The sequence below is a fragment of the Vulpes vulpes genome, chromosome X (assembly GCF_048418805.1).
Source record: "Vulpes vulpes isolate BD-2025 chromosome X, VulVul3, whole genome shotgun sequence".
Classification (NCBI taxonomy): Eukaryota; Metazoa; Chordata; class Mammalia; order Carnivora; family Canidae; genus Vulpes; species Vulpes vulpes.
This window is the reverse complement of record NC_132796.1, coordinates 117,110,915-117,131,512: the sequence shown is the minus strand read 5'-3', so window position 1 is coordinate 117,131,512 and position 20,598 is coordinate 117,110,915. Positions and strand designations below refer to the sequence as shown.

Below are 20,598 nucleotides of genomic sequence, written 5' to 3'. Positions count from 1 at the left end.
ATGATCTAGGGCCAGTGCTGCCACAACTTTGGTGGACAAGGCGGATGTGGTTTTTGCCCTTTTAGAGCTAGCACATTCATGTGATGAAGTACTTAGGCAAGGATTTGTAGTACAGGTTGACAAGTGCCATACAGGAACACTGAGGAGTGCTAGAGAACGAACAGGAGAACCCAACCTATTCTGGGAGGGGGTTAGTTAGAGCAGGTCTCAAGGCAAAACTAGCTTTAAGGTGTGACCTGAAGAACAATGAGACATTGGCCAGGTGAGGGGTCCCAGGAAAATCAACTTTATCTGTGTCATGGCTGTACCCAGTGCCACTCCTCTCTGAACACCTAATACCCAGGTTGTGGATAGTTGGGGGAATGAAGCCTTGCAAAATGAAGCCTGAGGATATGGGTTCTCCCAGATAAAGAAGGGGCTTCTTTCAGGAGTCACATGCTATATGGGTGGGAGTGAAGGGGGAGGGATGAACAATCTTTACGTTTCTGCTCCTAACTTACTAAATTCCAGAAACTTGCTAACCTTCCTGAAGCCCTAGGGTGTCCTGTACTCCTGCTCCTTCTCTGCCACAGCGAGCAGTGGCCAGGGGTCTGGGACATGGGGATGGCATCACCTGCAGCTTCTAGATCAGAGCTGAATCTCTTTGGGGAGGGAGTAAATAGGCTTTCTGTAGGGGCGTGCTTGGGAAAGAGGAAGCAGATGGATGTGGACGGCCGAAGAGGTCGATTCTAACAACATAGCTAGTCGCTTCTTCCTTCTCTTGGCACCTGCCCCGGTTTTTGCTCAGGCAGCTTTGCTTGCCCCCATGCTGCCTCTGCGCTTTGGGGAAACCTGGCCCCCCTGTGGGTTCTAGAAGTGGGGCACTTAACTCGACTCACATGAAGCAGCATAGTAGACACGCGCTCAGTTCAGGCCACTATGCTTCCCAGGGGGTTCTGGGAAAGAAATCTCCTTGTTTTTCTGACAGAGCTTCTAGAAACGACTCTCCTGCTCTGCTGGATGAGGGAAGAGGAAGCTTGTAACCCCTGGAGCTGCTGGCAGCTGTGTGTGCCCACAAGGGGGAGCCAGCTTTAGGATGAAGGAATAGGAACAGAGCTGGAAAGAAATAACATCCTCCTGTGCCAGCTGAACTACTGATTCAAATCACCCCTGAAGTGGACCCAACCACTGGGCTTCCACTTACCGGACTCAGTCAGTTCCTTTCATGGGTCAAGCCACTGTGAGCTGGTTTTCCTGTTACTTGTGACTCAAAACACCCTAACTGATAAGGAATCTAGCCTGGCCCCCAGACCTCCTAGTTCACAAGGTCTGCATTATACCTCCAGCCTCACGCTGGAGAGCGTCCCATTTCCAAAGATGAAGCACAGGGCTTGTCGGACCCGGTTCAGCCTCAGGTCTTGTTCCTGCATCCCCAGATCGGTTTACAGAGAAATCCAACGCACGCAAACCACCTGCATTACCTGCTCCTGCAAACACGTCTGGTGCGGACCAACTATGGTAGGCTTGGGTACTTCATTCACATCTCAAGTGCAGTACTCAAGCTCTTAAATACTCTATTTTGCATTAGTCAAGTGCGATACACATTTTAGAAGCTTAACAACATTAAGGATTTCTAGTTCATATTCAATTCCGAATAACTCGAATATGTACTTTGTGGGTTTCTGTGAGGAAAATAATTGATGGCCCAAACTGGAAGTCATCTATAGAAAATAGGCAGGGCAAGCTCCTAAAAGCAATTATTGGCATCAAGCTCGTGAATTTTTAAATCCCTTGAAAAGTCCGAGAACATACCAGAAAGTAGAGATTTCAGAGGTAATAACTGTAAACAAAATATTAAAAGCCCATAAGAGGTGCTGCCAAGTAGGATGCCGATGGCTCTAGAAACAATCATGAGGGCTCGTTCTCATTCTCAATCCCTAGTCCGATATTCTATCACAAACTTTATTTACCAGGAGAGTGGGAAATAGACACAAGTCAAGTGCAAGTTTACAGAGAAACGCTTCGCCTTCAGGAACCTCTTCTGGGAGTGGGGAGGTATACAGGTTGGAGTTTGCCTGGAAAATGAGCTCAGGCAGGGCAGATGGGGGATATGGCTACCACCACAGCAAGTGCGATTTAGGGGGGCAGGAACGAAGCGTGAGCCTCCTGCTCTCCTCTGCACGGGACCGATGCACCTGGAGCATTTTGGTCAGTCAAGTGGAGCCTTACCCATCCAGCCACACCCCTATGCCTTGTGCTCAGTTTAGAGGCAGGCTGCCAGGAGGGAAGATAAGACTCAGTGGGAACATCACAGTTGTCTTCAAATCTCTCAAGGACTCTGAAGTCAGGAGACCTTTCTAGGGGGTAGTGGGAGGGAACCTCCTTGTAATGTAATTAGTCTGCCAAAGAAGACACTTCCAAATGAAAAGGTAATGAAGCAAATAAAAGACACAAACAATATAGCTGTCAAAATGACAAAAAAACAAACAAAAACCAAACCCTCAACCTATCATTTCCACAAAGAATGTGCAAATCTAGGCTTGAGAGCTAGTAAAGGAAACCTCTTAATGTTTCTTTGAAATTTTTAAACCAAGGGTGGGAGCTTATTCAAATACAACCAGAACTTATAAGAACTTTCAAGTTATACTTTAAGCCTGAAGAGAAAACATATGCTGAAGAGCCTTCAGAATGTGCTTACTTGACACTGTGCTGGTCAAAGAAAAACAGCAGACTTAGAAATACGCCGTGGGTAAGTGAAGACCACTCACTGCTCTCTCAGGATGGATCGAAATGTATTGGTTTATGTTAGGAATATTGGGGCCGTCTCAGAGTGCCATGAATGGATCTTAACTGGGAAAAAAGCAGTGGGAAGAGTGGCCTGATTTTCTAAGCCAACTTTTTTTGGGGGGGAGGGGGGCGGAGGGCTTGGTTCTCATGCGCTGCTGTCACTGTGGTATGTGAAATGGCAGCCAGAGGTCCTGTTTTGTCTTTCCAAAATGCATGAAACGATCACCACCACCACCACAGAATCGCCAGTGCAAATTACCACTGGAGGTGCTAAACTGGGGGTTCGTTAGAGGTTGGAGAGGCCCTGTGTTCCCAGATCTCACACTTGGGGAATGTCACGCACTGTTTGCCCCACGCTGGAGGGAGACCAGAGCCCCAGCTGGACCAGAAAAATGCAGCACGGTCCGGCGGGGGCGGGGGGGTGGTGGTGGTGGTGGCCCCGCATGAGAGCCTGAGTTCATCGGCCTTGAAGTCTGGGAGTTTCTACCAATAATTACTCAGAAGCACTCAAAAATAGTCTCAAGAGCTTAATTCGGCAACACCAGCAGATGCAATTCATCTGTCGTGTCACCCCTTCCAGCCAGCTTCCATTCATTCCTCCAAAGGGTCCTTCAGCTCACTTTGACAGAGTCAGAGAAGACTTCTTCCTTTTTGTTATTAAGTGGCGGCGCAGATAAGACACAAATAACTCTGATTAAAAAGTGAACACCACCAAGCCCTGAAATGCAGACACCAAAGGTCTTGGGAGCTGTGGATGTGAGTGGGGACACAAGAAGCAGGTGTGTCGACTTTTCAAAAGTCATTTGGGCATCAATCAGAGGCTCTCACTTCCGACTCTGTGTGCCAGTATCAAGGCCTTTGGAGCTGGTTCACATTGTGGTTGAGATCCTTAACTTTTTCCAGAACTCTACCCCAGGGCCTAGCACTTGCTCCAGCGGGATACTTTGCACAGAAAGCTAGTCATGCGCAGTGAGTCCCTAGCATCATTCTGTTGGCTATTGTATTAATCAGCAAACTGTGAGTTATCGGAGAATTTCTAGACTTCCAGATGCACCAGAGGACCAATAAAGCAAGTGGGGTTTCTTACCCCATATGGAGGCAGAGATAATGTCCCTTTCTGTCTATAGTACTTCTCTGTTCCCTGACCCATGTGTTGTAGTGCCACCAAAATGCCCAGAAAGGGCAGAAATTGTGTTCCATTTACCAGGGAAGTGATTTCTCACTGCTGGCTATGCCTAAGAACTCTATCCCATGTGTTTAACATGCATGCACCTCACCAGGACAGCCAGAAAACCCAGCTGGCTCCCACAAGACGATGCGTGTGCGCATAGTCACTACCACGTGCCTATGACACAAAACAGGCTTGCTGCCACTTTTGCATGGCACGCTAATATTAGTTGGAAAGAAGATACTGCTCTTGATTAGGAGAGGATTGGCAAGTATTTTAAAACTTAAGCCTTTCTTTTTCTATTGTGGTAAAAGTCGCCCTTTTAACCATTTTACGTGCACAGCTCGGCGGCTTCAGGTACATTGGCAATATTGTGCAACCATCCCCGCCATCTGACTCCAGAACTTGTCTATCATCCCAAACTGAAACTCTATTCCCTGTTAAACAGTAACTTTGCCTTTTGTCTGCCTCTCGCCCCCAGCCCCAGGCACACTATAGAGCTGGTTCTGTCTCTAGATTTGCTTACTCCTACTCAGAGAAGCGGACTCACACACAGTATTTGTCCTTTTATGTCTGGTTTCTTCCACTGAGCATAATGTCTTTAAGGCTCATTCACATAGTAGCGGGTGTCCGAATTCCCTTCCTCTTTAAGACTAAATAATATCCATGATCTGGACCGATGGATTTTACTTATCCACTTGGCAGTTGACGGGCATTTGGGTTCTTTCCACCTTTGGGCTGCTATAAATGGAGCTGCTGTGAACACTGGTGAACAGGTAACTGTTCAAGGCTCTGCTTTCCGTTCTTTGGGGTCTATACTTAGGAATGGAATCATTGGGTCATAGGGTAATTCCATGTTTTAATTCTGAGGAACCGTCATAACTATTTTCTACAGCAGCCGCACCATTTTACATTCCCACTAATGGTGCACATGATTTCCAATTTCTCCACACCCTCGCCAATGCTTGTTATTTTCTGTTTTTTTTTTTTTAAATAACAGTCACTCTAATGGGGGTCAAAATCTTGTCCATTTACATTTTCCAGAGCTCGTTTTTGAAAGTGTTGCCTGATAGAGCAAAAGGGTCATGGAATTATTCCCGCTTATTCTCACGTAGGGATGGTTGGGGGCCTCCCACATCCTACAAAGCTTTGTCACCTGGAAGTAAACAATCATTATTCAAAACTAAATGAGGAGTCCACCTTCATCTATAGGCCTACGGAGTTAGTTGGCTCTGGCAAATTCTCTTCATGTGTCATCCAGCTGTGGGCCCACAAAATCTAGCTCCCCACAACTATGCTCACTTCCTCTGCTCAAAAATAGAGGATGGCTAAACACGGTAGCATGCTACGGGGTGCGGGGCGGGGGGGAGCCAGAAAACTTTGTTAACATGGGAGAAGGACCAAAATGTGCGAGAAAGAGATCAATGTTGCCTCTCCACTCACTCTGCTTTGTCTTGGAAGCTTGTTAGTTCACTGGGAGGCAGAAGTCAGGGAAGGCTGTGCTGGGGGCACACATGGGTCTGGGATGGAAGTGTGATCTCTTTGGACCTGTGTGGGGCTTCTAGCTTGCAAAAACCTCACTCCTTTGGAGGGGAGGAACTCACACAATAAGCTCTCATCTAACAACAATGCAATAAAACAAAGTATCATTTGTCACCCCAGGCAAAACTAATGGGATCAAATAAAAAATCTGAACTTTTTCAACTCCTTATGAAAAAGCAGAAACTTTTCTTTGGGGGGAGCGGGAGGGGGGTTTTGCTTTAACCATAAACAGTGTCCCACCCTCTGCTGCCCTCCTCAAGCTCCCAAGTAGCTGGAACACACTCGGCTGCATCATGCCACAGGCCCAGATGTTGGGATTTATCAACCCCGAAGGGACAGACGAGGCTAAAAGTACAAATGGACTCGGGAGAGGTTTCTTAAATCCGTGCTATGGGGCCATTAATGAGTTTGACAGGGGGTGGCTGGGTGGGGGGATGTGGGAGGGAAGGTTACACATGCCCTGATCGTCATCCAGCCCTGCACGCAGTGACAATGCTGGCTGGTGTGTGTGGGGGGGTGTTAGAGCCACAGCTGAGTGGAGCAGGCCCACCGTGACTTTCCGCTCACCCTAGACATTTTGTAGGTTTTGCTCACTCTTCACTTGAGGTCATAACAGCAGCATAGGGCTCTTCACTTTCAAATCCGCTGCACTTCTAGAACTATACTGCCTCTCCGTGTGCTGTTCTATGCTTTGGGTTTGTACATAGTCATGAGGAGTTATGGCTTAAAGGAGCACAGCAAACACATTTCTGTGTGTCTGCTTCTACTCTTTGCCAACCTTCCCTCGCATTACAGTGACAAATAAGCAGGTTGTTTCTGCGAATGCTGAAAACTCAAATAATGTCTACACTTTGTTTCTAAACATCTCATTTTGAGCACCCCGACTTCAACAAAGTTTATGGTTTCTCTTCAAGTATGCTATGGCAAAACAAAACGAACAGACAAAAAAACCCACAAATACCTGAGAAGGGGGTTTCTGAAAATGGCTGCCCTTTGAGTCTTCATAATGCAATTAATAAGCAATGATAGGATTCTATCTATCTATGGGTCTCTATTATCGAGGCCTCTGTACTGGGGGGCTTTTGGCACCCCCATCAGTTTTGGTGTGGATCTCACTGAGTGATGGATTATTACTCCAGAGGCAGAAACTACTGCTGATGTTGAAAAGGTTAGCACTTGACAAGCAGTGAATTTTAAATTTCTGCTTTTTGAAAAAGGGACATAGCTTTGAGGTGGAAGATCATTAATGATTCTCAGAAAACCAGAAGAGAAACAGAAAGAAAAACCGATTCTTGGTAATATTAGAACCAAGTTCTGAGACTGCATTTCCCAAATTCGACGCCCTACAGAGTTTCGTTTCATGGCAATTGAGAGTGGTTAAAACGAAACCTGGTCAACACAGAGAAACCGGCCCCTAAATTTTCAAAAATGTATGTTACACTGTGACTGATTATATTTCCTCCCAAAGCAGCTAAAAAAAGGTTTCCTCAAGCTAAATAGCATTTTGTGGCCCAATTTAGAAAGAAAGGGAAAAGTAAGCTTGTGTGTACAGTCGTGCTCACAGACAAAATAAAGACAGTTATTCAGGAAACTGCTGCCCCATCTGGCAGAGATGTGTGCAGAGCGGCCCCGGCTCCGGCCCCGGGCACGGGGAACCTGCCTCACCACCCCATCTTCCCCCATGCTCCCCGGTGTGGTGAGAGCTTGCCCAGAGGCCTACTCTTGCATTTCAGCAGGACTAACCTTTGAGATGCAATCTGTGATGCTTCTTGTCAGATTTAGCAAAAGACAAATGCAAGGAAGCTTTTCTCATAACAGGGGCAAAGTGCTGTTCTCCCCCAACTCTCTCCCTCTAAACAAGGGAAGAATTAAGGGGAGCCAGTGAAAGGACTCGCAAGTCCAGGGTCACAGACTCTCCCGGACAATATGTGGTGCATCTGATTCAGGGTGGTGGTGGGGGTCAAGTATGTTGGCAAGAGGGCTGCCACCTGCTTTTAAATGCTCATGAACAGTTTGAGACTAGAAGAAGGTTCGTCCAGGGCCACCATCTCTCTTGACTCTGCCTCTCTTTCTCTATATTTAAATTTTTTCTTTATATTTGAAAGCTTTTTTCTTCAAGTATAATCAACACACAGCATCCCCTTAGTCTCAAAAGTACCCTTAACGTGATGGGCACCGAATTACTGTGTAGAATCATTGAATCATTACACAGTATACGTCCCGAATGTTTCTCTGGTGGAAAGAGGAGCTGAGATAACTTTGACAAGAATAGATAATTCTCTTGGTCTAGCCCTGGTTTTATCATTTCTGTGTTCCATGAGAGGTCAGGGTGCGAATGTAAAGATTTTAATTTGCAGTGCTAACTGAGACAGCAGTAATGAACGGTTCTGCTCTGCTGAGCAGGTGAGTACAGCCTTGGAAATTCCAACCAAGAGAAACCTTGAGTTTTTGCGAGGTTTTTGTGGGAGGCTTTGCGAATGGGTGTGAGTGGGGGAGGGGAGGGGAGGGGGGACGGGAAGGCATCCCTGCAGGTCCAGCGCCAGCGCTCTGAGTGCTGGCGCTGGCATCCATCTAGGGCCCTGAGCAAGGCTCGGAAAACACAATGCACACAAGGGACACCCATCCCCCAAGGCCAGTGACTAAGCAGAAGCAGTGCTCCTGCGGCACTGGTGCTGGATGGCCAGCGAGGTGGCCCACCGTCGGCTCTCTCGGCCTGGCAGCAGCAGTCCAGGGGCCCATTTCTTTCTTTTTTTTTAAAAGATGTTATTTATTTATTCATAGACACAGAGAGAGAGAGGCAGAGACACAGGCAGAGGGAGAAGCAGGCTCCATGCAGGGAGCCCGATATGGGACTCGATCCCGGGTCTCCAGGATCACACCCCAGGCTGCAGGCGGCGCCAAACCGCTGCGCCACCAGGGCTGCCCCAGGGCCCATTTCTTACTCAGCATCCACTGCAGCCCCCACAGGGCTCCCCGTACCTCTGCTGTCCGTGCTGGGAGGGAGGAGCAGCCGCCGTCCTCCCCTTCTCCCGGGCCAGGGGGGCTCAGAAAGCTATGGCCTGGCTCAGCTGCTCTGGTCCTTTCAGGGGTCACGACGTGCGTCCTCCACATGACTTCTCTCCAGCCACCTGACAAATGTCCTCCCTGACCCACTCCCCACCAACAGCTGGAGAGGGGCCTGGCCACTGAGGCTCTCTAACCTAATGCCATCGGGTGACTGGTGTTCCAAGTGGCAGGGACTCCCTAGAAATAGTGGCAGCTGACATCGAGGGACCATCCCACGAGCCAGGCCCTCGGCTGTCCCTCACCTCATCGAATCCTTCCGACAATGCCATGAGAGGAGGATCCGAGGGCGTCCAGCTCACGGGCGGGGAGGCTAAGGCCGGAGAGGGAAAGGGGGCTGGCTGGGTAAAACGCGGCGGGGCTGCGGTTTGGAGCCAAGGGGTCCTAAGCCTGGGCTCTCCGGAAGCTGGCCTGGAGCCCGGCCCTGGGGCGCGTCCCTTGCCCCCACGCCGTCGCCCTGCGACCCGGGCACTGGGAGGGCGGCCCTTGAGCCGGCGGACCCCAGGCTGAGGGGGCCAGAAGGCTTCCCCGAGGCCCCGCCTGGCAGCTACCGCCCTCAAGCCCCTTCAATATCTGTGCAAACAGTGTCATGCGCCTCGTGGCTCCATGTCTCCGCAGCGCCCCTTCCCCGGTGCCTCGGCCGGCCGGCCTCACAGATCACATTTCAGGCCTTTTTGTTCTTCTTCCAACTGGCCAGCGGCCACATCCCTGCTCCCCAGGACGCGGCCCTCCAGCTCTGCACGCCATGTGGCCCGCAGGCCCTCGCTGCCACCTGCCAGCCCCACTCTTCCGGGTCCCGTCCCCTCCACGGACCTGTCTTCCTGTCCGAGCAAATGGTGGGCCCCTTCCCCAGTGGCTGCTGGTAGAATGGAAGTCCCAGGCGACCTGTGCGAGGACGCCCAGTAAATGTCCAGGGAGAAGGAGCCCCAGGTTACACATTGCACCTTGACTGAGGACAGAGAGTTGTCGCCCAGCCCGTGGGAGTAGGGTGGGGGTTGTGGTTGAGGAGATTTGGGGTCACTTCCATTCCCACACACCAGGGCTGGGTGTCCCGACTCCAAGGAGTCCCTCCCTTAATAATGCCAGGTCCACATTCCTCATCTGTAATTTCAAACCCAAAAGGCTCTGAAAGCCTATTTTATTTGGGCAAACTTGGCATCGACATTGATTTGGGGACAAAAGTTGGTGTGCACTTAGTTAGATAATCACGTTTCTCTGCAAGAATCAAGAAACGCTACCCCATGTTCCACCGGCGGCTTGTGTGATATTTGGTAGACACCCCGTATTACCTTTCAGAACGCCCTAATGTTCTGAATTGGGAAACACATCTGACCTAGGAGGGGGTGAATCCCAGCCCAGGGCCCACGCTAGCCCTGGCCCAGCGCTTTCCTCACTTGCAGCCGAGGCTCAGAGGGGCTCAGTGACGTCGCTCCCAGCACAAGGCCCGGCCAGGGGTCGTGCCTGCTCTTGAACCCCCATGCCCACGCTTCAGCTGCCACACTCAACTGCCGCCCTGAAGCCAGATGGCATTTGCCTTTTCCCTTTAGTGCAAACACATGGTCCACTGCAGTCAGATCATTCACGTTAACTGGTCAAGTGAACTTGCCAGAGCTGAGCAATACAAGTCAACAAATTAAAAGCTTCTATAGATGACTGGACTCAGCCTTTCTGCATACTCAAGAGTTCGTTTGTCAGCTTATGTTTAGAAAGTACTCTTTTCAAAAACCAGAACCGGGATTACAGTGAAGGCCCAGTACTTCTGTGGTCACCATGATCACACTTGGAGATACCACGAACTAGTCTACATCACCATGTGCTAGGTGAGGAGACTTTTCTGAGGCTCGATTTGGCCTTCAGTAAAAGCCGAACAGGGTGGCCCTGCTGGGAGGGAGAAGCATGGGTCTCCTGTCTTCTCTCCCCTGCAAGAGTGAGCAGGGCTGACTTCTTAGTCCTTCACAAATATGGAGAAAGGCCAAGAGAAGGAAGAGTGGAGTGGCTGACATGCCCAGCCTGGAAGCCCACTCTGTGTTTTGCCTAGAGGAGTGCCATGGACAGAATGGGGGAGCCTGGGAGACGGGGAGTGAAAGAGACCCCCGCCAGCTGGGCAAAGATGGCCTTTCCCCTTTTCCAGCAGGCCTGGAGTTGTGTCAAGGGGACAAAGCCTGGCAAAGGGAGAGCCCAAGACGCTAGTAGGCCCCGCAAGTGCCGTCAATCTTGTGGTGGCCATGGGGTTGGGAGAGAGCACTGCTCCTATTCTGTCCTATTCAGCATTGGTTTTGAGGGCCACATCTCAGCCCCTAGAAAATGGACCTGGAGACTCAGGACCAGGAGTTAGTGATAGCAAACCTTCAGTGGTACTTTGTGCTGCTAAGCCCTGTTCAAAATGCTTTAGACATAGGGGTGCCTGCGTGGCTCAGTGGTTGAGTGTCTGCCTTTGGCTCAGGGCATGATCCCGGGGTCCTGGGATCGAGTCCTGCATTGGGCTCCCCGCAGGGATCCTGCTTCTCTCTCCCCCTGCCTGTGTCTCTGCCTCTCTCTCTGGATCTCTCATGACTAAATAAATAAACTCTTAAAAAATAAAATCTTAAAAAGATGCCTTAGATGTAATAATGTGTTTAATCCTCAACCCACCTATCATCACCTATTGCCCGTTTTGCAGAAGAGGCAATAGTTAGGAGATCAAGGCGGGAGCAGAAAGCTCCGGAGGCAGCGCCCCATGGCCGGGGTTACAAGCATGGGCTCTAAGGCCAGACTCCCTTCTCTGGCCCTGAGCCGCTCTGTGAGCGTGGGTGATTCTGCTGACCGCCTCGGTCTTCTCGGCTTTTAAGGGTACTCTATCTCCATCGCTGGGAACTCAAGTGGAAAAAGGCAGGTGAAGTACTGAGTTGCATGCATGGCCTGTGGGCACTGGCCGGTGCTGGCAGGGAAGGCAGCTGTTGGCAGTGGTAGCCTCCCATTTGCGCCCCCTCCCGCCCTCCCCTTGGCTGATGGTGGTCACCTGAGCTCCTCCTAGCCTCAGGGAGCTTGGCTGCTCCCTCTTTCTCCTGAGCACTTTCTCTGGCTCACCTAGGTAATCAGTTGGGTGTGATTTTCATGCCTCCAGTCATTAAAGATTCTGCTTCTGAGCCAGCAGATCTGGTTCTGAGGCCACACTGTCAGGCTACAAATGTACCCCACTGCGGGGGGGGGTGGGGTGGGGAACCGCACATGGCTCACAGCGTGAGATGGTGACGTGTCTCCAGGCCGAGGACCTTGCCTGCTAGGGTGAGAGTTCCAGCACTGGGGCTGGTGCTCCCTGAAAAGAGATGGCAGGAAGCCCGCCACATACTCAGACACAAGTGCTGCCGAACTGCACCAGTTCCCTGGTGCGGAGCTCTCTGCCTGCTTATGCTTCATGAGGCATGGAGGGGAAAGACACGGTCTCTATCCTCCAGGGGCAGCCCCGGTCACACTCACCCAGGGCCCTCAGAAAAGAGGTCAGCCCTGACGGGTGCTTCCCTTAGGCCAGGTCCCTGGCCAGGCTGTCCTCCTTGGCTGCTCTACAGAAGATGGAGGCAGCGTGGGAGACAGAAGTACCGACGATGGTCATGGAGAAGCTTCCTGGAGCAGATGGTGCCTGAGACTTGGGAGCCAAAGGAGTGGGACAGGAGGGAGAAGGTGGGAAGGGAGAGCCAGGCCCAGGGAATGGTAGCAGTAGGATTGAGAATGCAGAGTGGGCCAGGAACTATAAGCACTTCGGATGATACAAGTGAAGCGCTGGACGGAGCCCAATGAACACCAAGTCTAAGAAGGTAGAGGGAGCCAGGTGATGGGCCTCTGGAATCTTCTGAGCAATTGTGAAATATGATCAGTTCTCTATTATATCTGGTCTCTTGAAGGTGATGGTTTGAGTGATGGCTGGTTTACTGGGGGAAACCACTGTAAGAGTCAACTCTGAGTTCAGACAAAGAAGCAAGAGGACCTGAACTCAGGGATGGCTGAAGGCAATGGAAAGGAGGGACCAGAATGGACAGTGCCCCGGGCAGGCAGGTAACTGACATGGTCCCCAACGACCCCCGCCTCCTGGTGTTCACACCTTCATGCTCGTGTCTAATGAACAGAACACAGCAGAAGTGACGGGATGTCGCTGTCAAGATGAGGTTCTAAAGACTGTGACCTCTGACTAGCTGGCACTCCCTGTCTCTCTTGCTGGCACATTCTGTCTTGCTTACTCAGATGAAGTCGGCTGCCATGTTGTGAGATGCTCTATGAAGAGGGCCACATGGCAAGGAACCAAAGGAGGCCACTAGCCAACAGCTCATGAGGAACTGAGGCCTTGGTCCAACCACCTGCAAGGAACCACTTCCTGCCAACAAGCTCGGGAGTGAGCCTAGAAGCAGAACCTTCCCGGTCGAGCTCGAGGTGACCACAACCTTAAGAGTGACTCAAGGCCAGAAGACCCAGCAAGGTGATGCCAGGACTCCCTGCCCACAGAAACTGCGACTTAATACACATGTGTTGTTTTAAGTGGATGTTTTATAGTAATTTGCCACCCGGGCAAGAGATAACCAATACAGGCAGGGGTCAGAGCAATGGCAACGGAAAACCATGGTCGACACCCCCCGGGGAAGGATCAGCTGAGTCCAGTGATCGATCGATCAGATTGCAGGAGATGGAGAGGGAGAAGTCACAGTGATTTTGAGAGGAGCACCGGCTCTGGACTAGGACTTCCTGGTTTCCAGTGCCTGCTCTGCCCCTGGCTACCTATGTGACTCTGGGCAAGTCATTCCAACTCTGCGAGCCTCAGTTTCTTTGTAGAACGGAGATGCTAAGAGTAAGTCCTTTCTAAGTATCTGCCCTTTCCATTTAGGACCTGCCTCAGTGTCCAGCGCAGTGCTGGAAGGGCACGCTGCAGCTGCTCAGCAGAAGTGTGCTGTGCCATTTCTAGAAGGCTCAGTGTGCAGCCTTATGCCAGCAGTGACAAGACTGGAAGGCTTCGATGCAATTTCCTTGCATCCTGCGAAGCCTCCGCTAGTCCTGTGTGAGGGAACCCACCATGCAGCCCGGTGCGGGGACTTGTCTCCCCTGGTTCCTTCCCCTGCCAGCACCTTCTGGGTGCATTTTTCCTCCCAGGGGAGTTTAGCAGCCTGCATAGGAACCAAAACCATAACCCTGGCCTCGTTAATACTGCATTTGGACCATGCGGAATTAGCTGGCTTAAATAGACTTTTCCAGAGTCAAGTCCCATCTTGGAGAGGACTGCAGCCAAATTTGCCTCCAAGGCCAGGTTACCAACGGCACAAGACACGGATCTCATTTCCAAAACCAAGGAACGTGAGCGGACGCGAGTCGTCTTACCTGTCTGGGCAGAGAAGGCATGGAGTCCGGGGCCACTGACCGCTGAAAGCGCTGGGGCTGCTGCATCATCTGCTGCAGGAGGAACGAGGAGTGGTCGGGCTGCTGATGCTGCTGCTGCTGCTGCTGCTGCTGCTGCTGCTGTTGCTGCTGCTGCTGCTGCTGCAGCTGCAAGGTGGCCGTGGTGGTGGACGAGGCGGCGGCTGAAGAGGTCGGCGGCGGCTGCTGCAGGTAGTGGAGCAGGGACGGCTGCCGAGAAGCGGCGGGCACGGAGGGCATCTTCTGGGGGCCCGGCTCGGACACGAAATGCGACAGGGGCTTGGTGTTGCCGAAAGTAAAGGGCTCCGGGGCTCCCGGGCCGGGGCTGGCCATCCCCTGCTGCATGATCATGCTCAGGGTCTTGGGTGAGTTGGTGGTCATGGACTTGAAGATGGCATTCGCCGGCTGCTGGGGCGGTGGGGGCGGCGGCGGTGGCGGCGGCGGCTGCGCGAGCGGGTTGCTGGAGGAGGGGGTGAGGCTCCGGATCAGGGAGCACTGTGGGGTGAAGGACTGCTGCGGCAGGCCCGGGCTGGACAGCTTCTCGGGCCGGTAGGGCGGCGACGGCCCCGGGTTGCTGGTGGGCAGAGCAGACAGCAGGTGGCTCGGGGGGCTCTTGACGCCCGAGGACACCAGGTTGGCCAGGATGGAGCTCTGCGGGCTGAAGGGCGGCTGCTGGCTGAGTGCAGGGCTGGGGAGCTTGTCGGGAGTGTAGAGCATGGGGGGCCCGAGGCCGGCGCTGCTGGCCGAGGCCATGCTGGCGAGTAAGGCGTTGGGGGAGGCTTGGAACGAGCTCCCCGGCAGGTTGCTGGATGCCATGCAGGACACCATGAGGCTCTGCGGGCTGAACTGCGGCGGCGGTGGTGGCGGCGGTGGCGGCGGTGGTGGCGGTGGTGGCGGGTGCGGCGATGGCACCGGGCGGTAGGATGGGGACAGGCCGGGCGGCGGCAGGCTCGACCAGCTGGGGGTGGTCCCCGGCTGCCTGGCAGTGGCCCCCTGCTTGCTGGCCGCCAGTGCCTTCAGCTGGTGGGCGTGATGCCACTGATGCACCGGGAGGGCGGGCACGGTGACGGGGAGCATCCCCTGGACCTGGCTCTTGGCCTGCGATGCTGCTGCCGCCGCTGCCGCTGCTGCTGCCGCCGCCGCCGAAGAGCCCGGGGAGGCCACCTGCTTACTGGCCGAGGGGATCACGTAGTTGAGCCCCCCTGGGGAGGGTGGGACGTGAAGCGACGTGGCGGTGCCGGGCAGCTGGCTGCAGCTGGAGGCGAACTCCTTGCTGGTGGCCAGGCTCTCCAGGTGAGGCATCGCAGCCGAAGGCTTGGCAGGTGCACCGAGGGTCGCCTGCGGGTGCTCTAGGACCAGTGGTTCTTCTGGCTTGCTCCCCAGTATCTTCTCAAGATCCAGGTCATTTGGAGAAGGTTCTTGAATCTTTGTTAGCTCCTCCAGGAGATCTTGAAGTTCCTGGTCCACGGCTGGCACGCTGCCGGCTTTGTCGTAGTAGGGACCAGCAGGCCCTTTGACTCCCAGCTCTGCAGCGGGTGGCACCACGAATGGCGAGCCCATGACGCTGCCATTCAGGGGATTAGTCTCGAGCGGTAACGAGTGGCTTGCTACTCCCACAGCTGCGGGACTAGGGTTCATTGTCAGTGGAGGGACCTGCAGCTCTGCGCACGACGTGCTGGGGTGGGCACTGGGGCCCATAGAAAGGGTGACATCTTCCAGGCAGGGCCTCTTGATTTTATTAGGGTAACCCCCGTCAGCCATGCCTGGAAACTGGAAATTATCTGCTTCCTGTCTCCTTTTAAAGGTTCCCTGTGGCAGAGAGAGAGAGAGAGAGAGAGCAGGAGAGAGAGAGGGAGAGAAAATTTGTATAAAGCCTTGGCACATTAAAGCTAATGAACAGGAAACTTGCAAGATAAAACATCTCTCAGTTTCAAGACTTATAGTTGTCAAAACTATACAATACAGCCTATTTTGGGAACCTTAATGCTTGCTTCTTTGTTGCTGTGTTTCACTTAAACTGTCTTGTTACACTTCAAATTAGGCATTATGCTGTCTGTGTACTAAACGCCACAGGAAGTCCCACAAAGGATCTTCTCTGCCCACGTAAGGGGGGAGCTCAGCTCAACTATGCGGAAGCCACAGAACGCACTGTGCCCCAGACAGGCATTTGAGGGCACGCTGGAAGAACTTCAGGTACTTCCAATTCCTACCTGTCTACAGATACCCCCGTTTCTAAAAAGGAAAAGCAGGACACAGACATTGAACTTTTAGGCTGCCTCCCTGTCTTGGTTAAACCCAGCAGACTGTGGCAAAACAATGGAACACAGCAGAGCCTCTAGAGCAAAGGGGATCTGGGTGTGTGCTTTCGGGCAGCTGTCTGGGCTATACTGTTCAGCGGAAACACAAGTGCAGAACAGTCATGGGGTGCACGGGCTCCTTTATTTTTGTACACACACACACACACACACACACACACACACAGCTCGCTCGGTGCATACAAAAATCACTTGGAAGAACATACATGCGACCACGTGGAGTAGTCAGCTCTTGGGGGTGACTGGCGAGTCCCTTTCTATTCTCTGCAGTTTGGAATTGCTTGTTTGTTTTTAGTGAGAATGCCTCCTAACCACCGCCCCCCCTCAAAGTATAAAGCTATCTAAATAAGAAATTCCTCTCTGCAGATGCATCCTCAGGTTGGGGAGATACGGAGCAACAGGAAAAGGACCCAATCTGCGATCTGCACCTTGGGGGAGCTGCTCACCATTTACAAAAGCATAGCCTTTGGGAACAAAGCAGTTAGTGATGCAGTGCTTCCTACTCGTTCAAGGCTTCATACAGTCATCTGTGGCTGTCATGTTCATGACCGTGACCTGCAAGTAGAGTGGGGTGGACTGGGGGACTGTGTGGGAAGAGTGGGGCTCTGGAAGTCACCTACATACCCTCGGCAGAACAGATGTACCGTGGACCCTTGCAAAATGCCCCATGGTCAAAAATCCGACTGTATCTTTGGACTCCTCCCAAAACTTAACTACTAATAGCCCTCTGTGGACTGGGAGCCTCACAGCAACAGTCGGTTAACACAGATTTGGGGTGTTATATGTATCATGTACTGGATTCTTATAACCAAGTAAGCTAGAAAAAAAGAAAATGTCATTAGGGAAATCATGACATAGATTTACAGCACGGTCTTGCTTCTATCGAAGAAAACTGCCTATCAGCAGACCCATGCAGCTCACACCTGCATTGTTTAAGGGTCAACTGTATTTCTCTGGATGCAATTTTTCAGTAAGAAATCCCTGTTTAGCTTTAGAAGGCTGACTGGGACATTCGTTGTCAGTCCTTAGACATCTGTCATGTTCGGCTCATTGGAGTGGCGGGGGGGGGGGTGGTAGTAGGGTGGGGGGTGGCGGTAGGGTCAATGTGCATGGGGAGGCCACCTGCTAGCACCACACTGGCCACAACTCTCACAACACAGTGAACATCAAAAGATATCTCCCGGGGCTGGACATCCCAGGCCCAGTGCTCATCAGATTCACTTAGAAACATCCAGATTCCCAGGGTCTCCCCCTCCAAATGAACTGCTTCAGTCTCACCCAGAGCAGGGCCCAGGGATCTGAGGTTTTTCAAAGCTCCTGGTTCTAAATGAACAGCCAAGTTGAGGAGCACTGGCCTAGAGCACGAGTGGGGGCAGTGTGGCAAAAGGCCCTGGTTCTGGATTCTTCCTTTGTAAAAGGAGCATGATTTTAGTCCTTGTCTCATGATGCTGCTCTGAGTAGTAAGTAAAATGAGGCAGATTCGATGGCACCTAGTAAATCCTCCCTAACTGGTGGCTGCCATTACCAAGGGGAGCCACACAAGGGCCTTGGAAGTCTGATGCTGTCCTGGGAGAGGCAGGGGCCCTGACACCCAGAGAAGGGGAAGGGCTTGCCCAGAGCCACTTGGCTGGAGGGTAACAGGGCCCGGGCATCCTGGGCCCTCTCCTTGACCCCTTGGCTGCCTCACAAGCCACTGCCTTTGTCCACCCTGGTGACAGGACACTGTCTCACTTCCACGGAAGGGGCTCCACTAGCTGGAGTGAGGGAACCTGCTTCCTTATTTGCCTCTTCTTTGCAACACAGACAACGGGACTTTGAGGGGCAGCTCTGGTGTCCAATCCATCTGGGGCTGAAGGCCGCAGGGCCAGCAAGAATGGGCCATGGAGGGTGGAGCGGGCCAAGAAGAGGCCTATCCGGTCATCTGCGCCCACTCTTCCTTCCAGGGGCAGTGGAGTCTGTATCAGTCCACAGCAGGTGTTCAGTAAATAGCAGCTGAATGAATCAACAGACAAATGAATCCAGATGACCTGGCACACAGGGACCTCTGCTACATTCATTCAATCAACTAGAGGGGCAGCCCACAAACAAGTCACGGAATCCCAAACTGAAATTTCGTTTCCTTGACATTCTCCCGAGGGAGTTCAAAGAATTCCAATATATTGAGAGTAGAAAGTGATGGAATGGATGAATAAGGGATGAGTGAGGGTGGGTTTGACCCTGGATCCCCTGCAGGGAGCCAGAGCTGGCAGTGGCCAGGCCCGGCGTGCTGCTGGGGAGGTCGTGGACCACGGCACAGGCCTGATGACACTGAAGTCCCCGTAGCACCAGGCAGGGGGTGTGAGGAATGGGATGGAAGGGAGGGCAGGGGCTGTGAGCTGCAGCAGCCCGGAATCCTTGGTGGACTCTGCAGTTTCCTGGACCTTTCTTTAATTGTCAGTCTGCCATGACCTGGTTGGGACCTAGGTAGCAGGGCATGGGGAGAGACCTGGCACCACCACGAGATCCCACAGCTCGCATGAGGAACCCCTGGCAAGGGAAAGCACTCTCTAAGTCTCCCAAATGAGGGGGCACATGCATACAACTTTCCAGGCCCCCAAGCCAATGCTCCCCACTCAGTTCCAATTCTGGAAGCCAGCCGGCTCCTCAACAGTGAAGCAGACCCCAGGGTGCCCCTGCAGGGTGTGGGAGGGCTAGCTGGTACCAGTGAATCCAATTTGCCCGAGTGGATGCCGCCCTTGCTGCGCCAAGTTGGCAGCTCAATGCCCCACTGGACACTTGGGGAGGATGCCTAATCAGGGGCCAGGGTGGCCTTGCTATCCCTAGGGGCACACTGGCAGGGGGTGTGGATGCTGGCTGAGGATGGCTTCAGCAGGGCAGCCGGGACCCTCATGTGCGCTTCCCTCTTTCAATGGACTTCAGGGAGACTTGGCTTTGTGGGAGATCTTGGCTCTGGGTTTCGGGTTTTGTGCTGAGAGCTTTCGACAGCCAGCCTGAAGCACCCCGGCTACACGGCCAGAACCCCAGCCAAGCTGGGGGAAGGTGGCTGTGTTCACAGCAAGGAGGTCTGCGGACCAGGTCTCCCAACTTCTGTCCCTGGATACAGGCCGGCTGTCATGCCTTCTGTTGGGCCGGCCCGGGATGTGCTGCTCGTCTCTATTTCTCGCAGCCGCCTGGGCTTTCCCTCATCCCCACACTGGCACCTTCGCCGGGTCACCTGGGCCAGCGGGTGCCGGGCCGAGGCCTGCCGGGCCAGGCTGCGTGGTGCTGACTAATCCCAAGGTCACCATTTCAGAGCAAGTGCAACAGAAGCTGCTACTCCGGAATGATTTCCCTCTCAAGCAACTGGAAAACATCCCTCACTAGGCTTCCAGACCCTTCTAAACAAACCTTCCAGCCTTGCACGTGTGCCATTGTGTAGTCTCTGTGGACTCGGATGGCAAACTATTGGTCTCAGCTACCTGCTTCCTTAGGCCACGTATTGCACGTGATCCTGCCCACTCGCTGGGAGATGGCTTTTAGATAATAAGCAAATCAGAAGAAAAAAATTAAGTAAAACAGCAGACAGTGGCAGGATTTCTAGAGGGCACATCTCCATTTTCTCCTTTTACAGAAAACGGAATGGGATGTGACTTGCTTGTGATCACACAGCTAGTTAGTGGACAAGGACACTAGACCCCAGGTGTCCCAACTCCCAGCCTCAGCGCTCACAGGTGTTTGGGGGCGGAGGAGGGGGGCGCGGGGAGGTGAGGAGGTTCCCTGGCTTCTTCTAGAAAGGAACGGCCATCTCCAATCCCGAATGCCTGCGGAGTCCCATTTCATAAGCAGGCAGAGAGCCACTGATGTGATCCCCACAACCGTATGAACACTCATTAAAATGTACTTGAGAGCATGTGGTGGCTTCCCCGCCCCCTCAGTATGAGAAAAGTAAGGCAACCCTTCTGACAGGGGCTGAGTTCAGCTCTGAAGTCAATATTATTTCTGGTTCTGTCTGAACAATGCCATGGTGATTCTTGCCTTTCTACATTTTTAGTCCAGAAGGACGAAAAGGGATTTCTTGGCAAAGGTCTAGATGATAAGAGTACAGTCTAGGCTCATAAAGTGGGCATAAGGAGGAAAAAGCATATGATCTACGTACATGTATATATATAAAACATATTCTAAATATATATACATGTAAAATACATAAATACATCACTCTTCTGAAAGAAATCTAGCAGCCTGTTATAAACACTTAATTGTGGAAACTCTAGCCGGAGCTTTAACATGGACACCAACAGGCCGGCAGAAATATGCACCGTTCCTGCTGGGTAAGAACGTAGGAGGCCAGAGGTGTCAGAAAGGTGTTCACTATTAGCTTTCACCTTCTCCTGC

General features: G+C 52.5%; 1 protein-coding gene across 9 annotated transcripts in view; it reads right to left on the bottom strand.

Annotated features, from left to right (window-relative positions):
* The window catches only part of MAMLD1 (mastermind like domain containing 1), a 119,521-nt gene that overhangs the window by 23,720 nt on the left and 75,203 nt on the right, over positions 1–20,598 (bottom strand). For all 9 annotated transcript variants that reach the window (XM_025985832.2, XM_072744580.1, XM_025985834.2 and 6 more), the window contains one exon: positions 13,877–15,721. In XM_025985832.2, the coding sequence (XP_025841617.1) occupies positions 13,877–15,721 (1,845 nt within the window). The remainder of the gene's footprint in view (positions 1–13,876; positions 15,722–20,598) is intronic.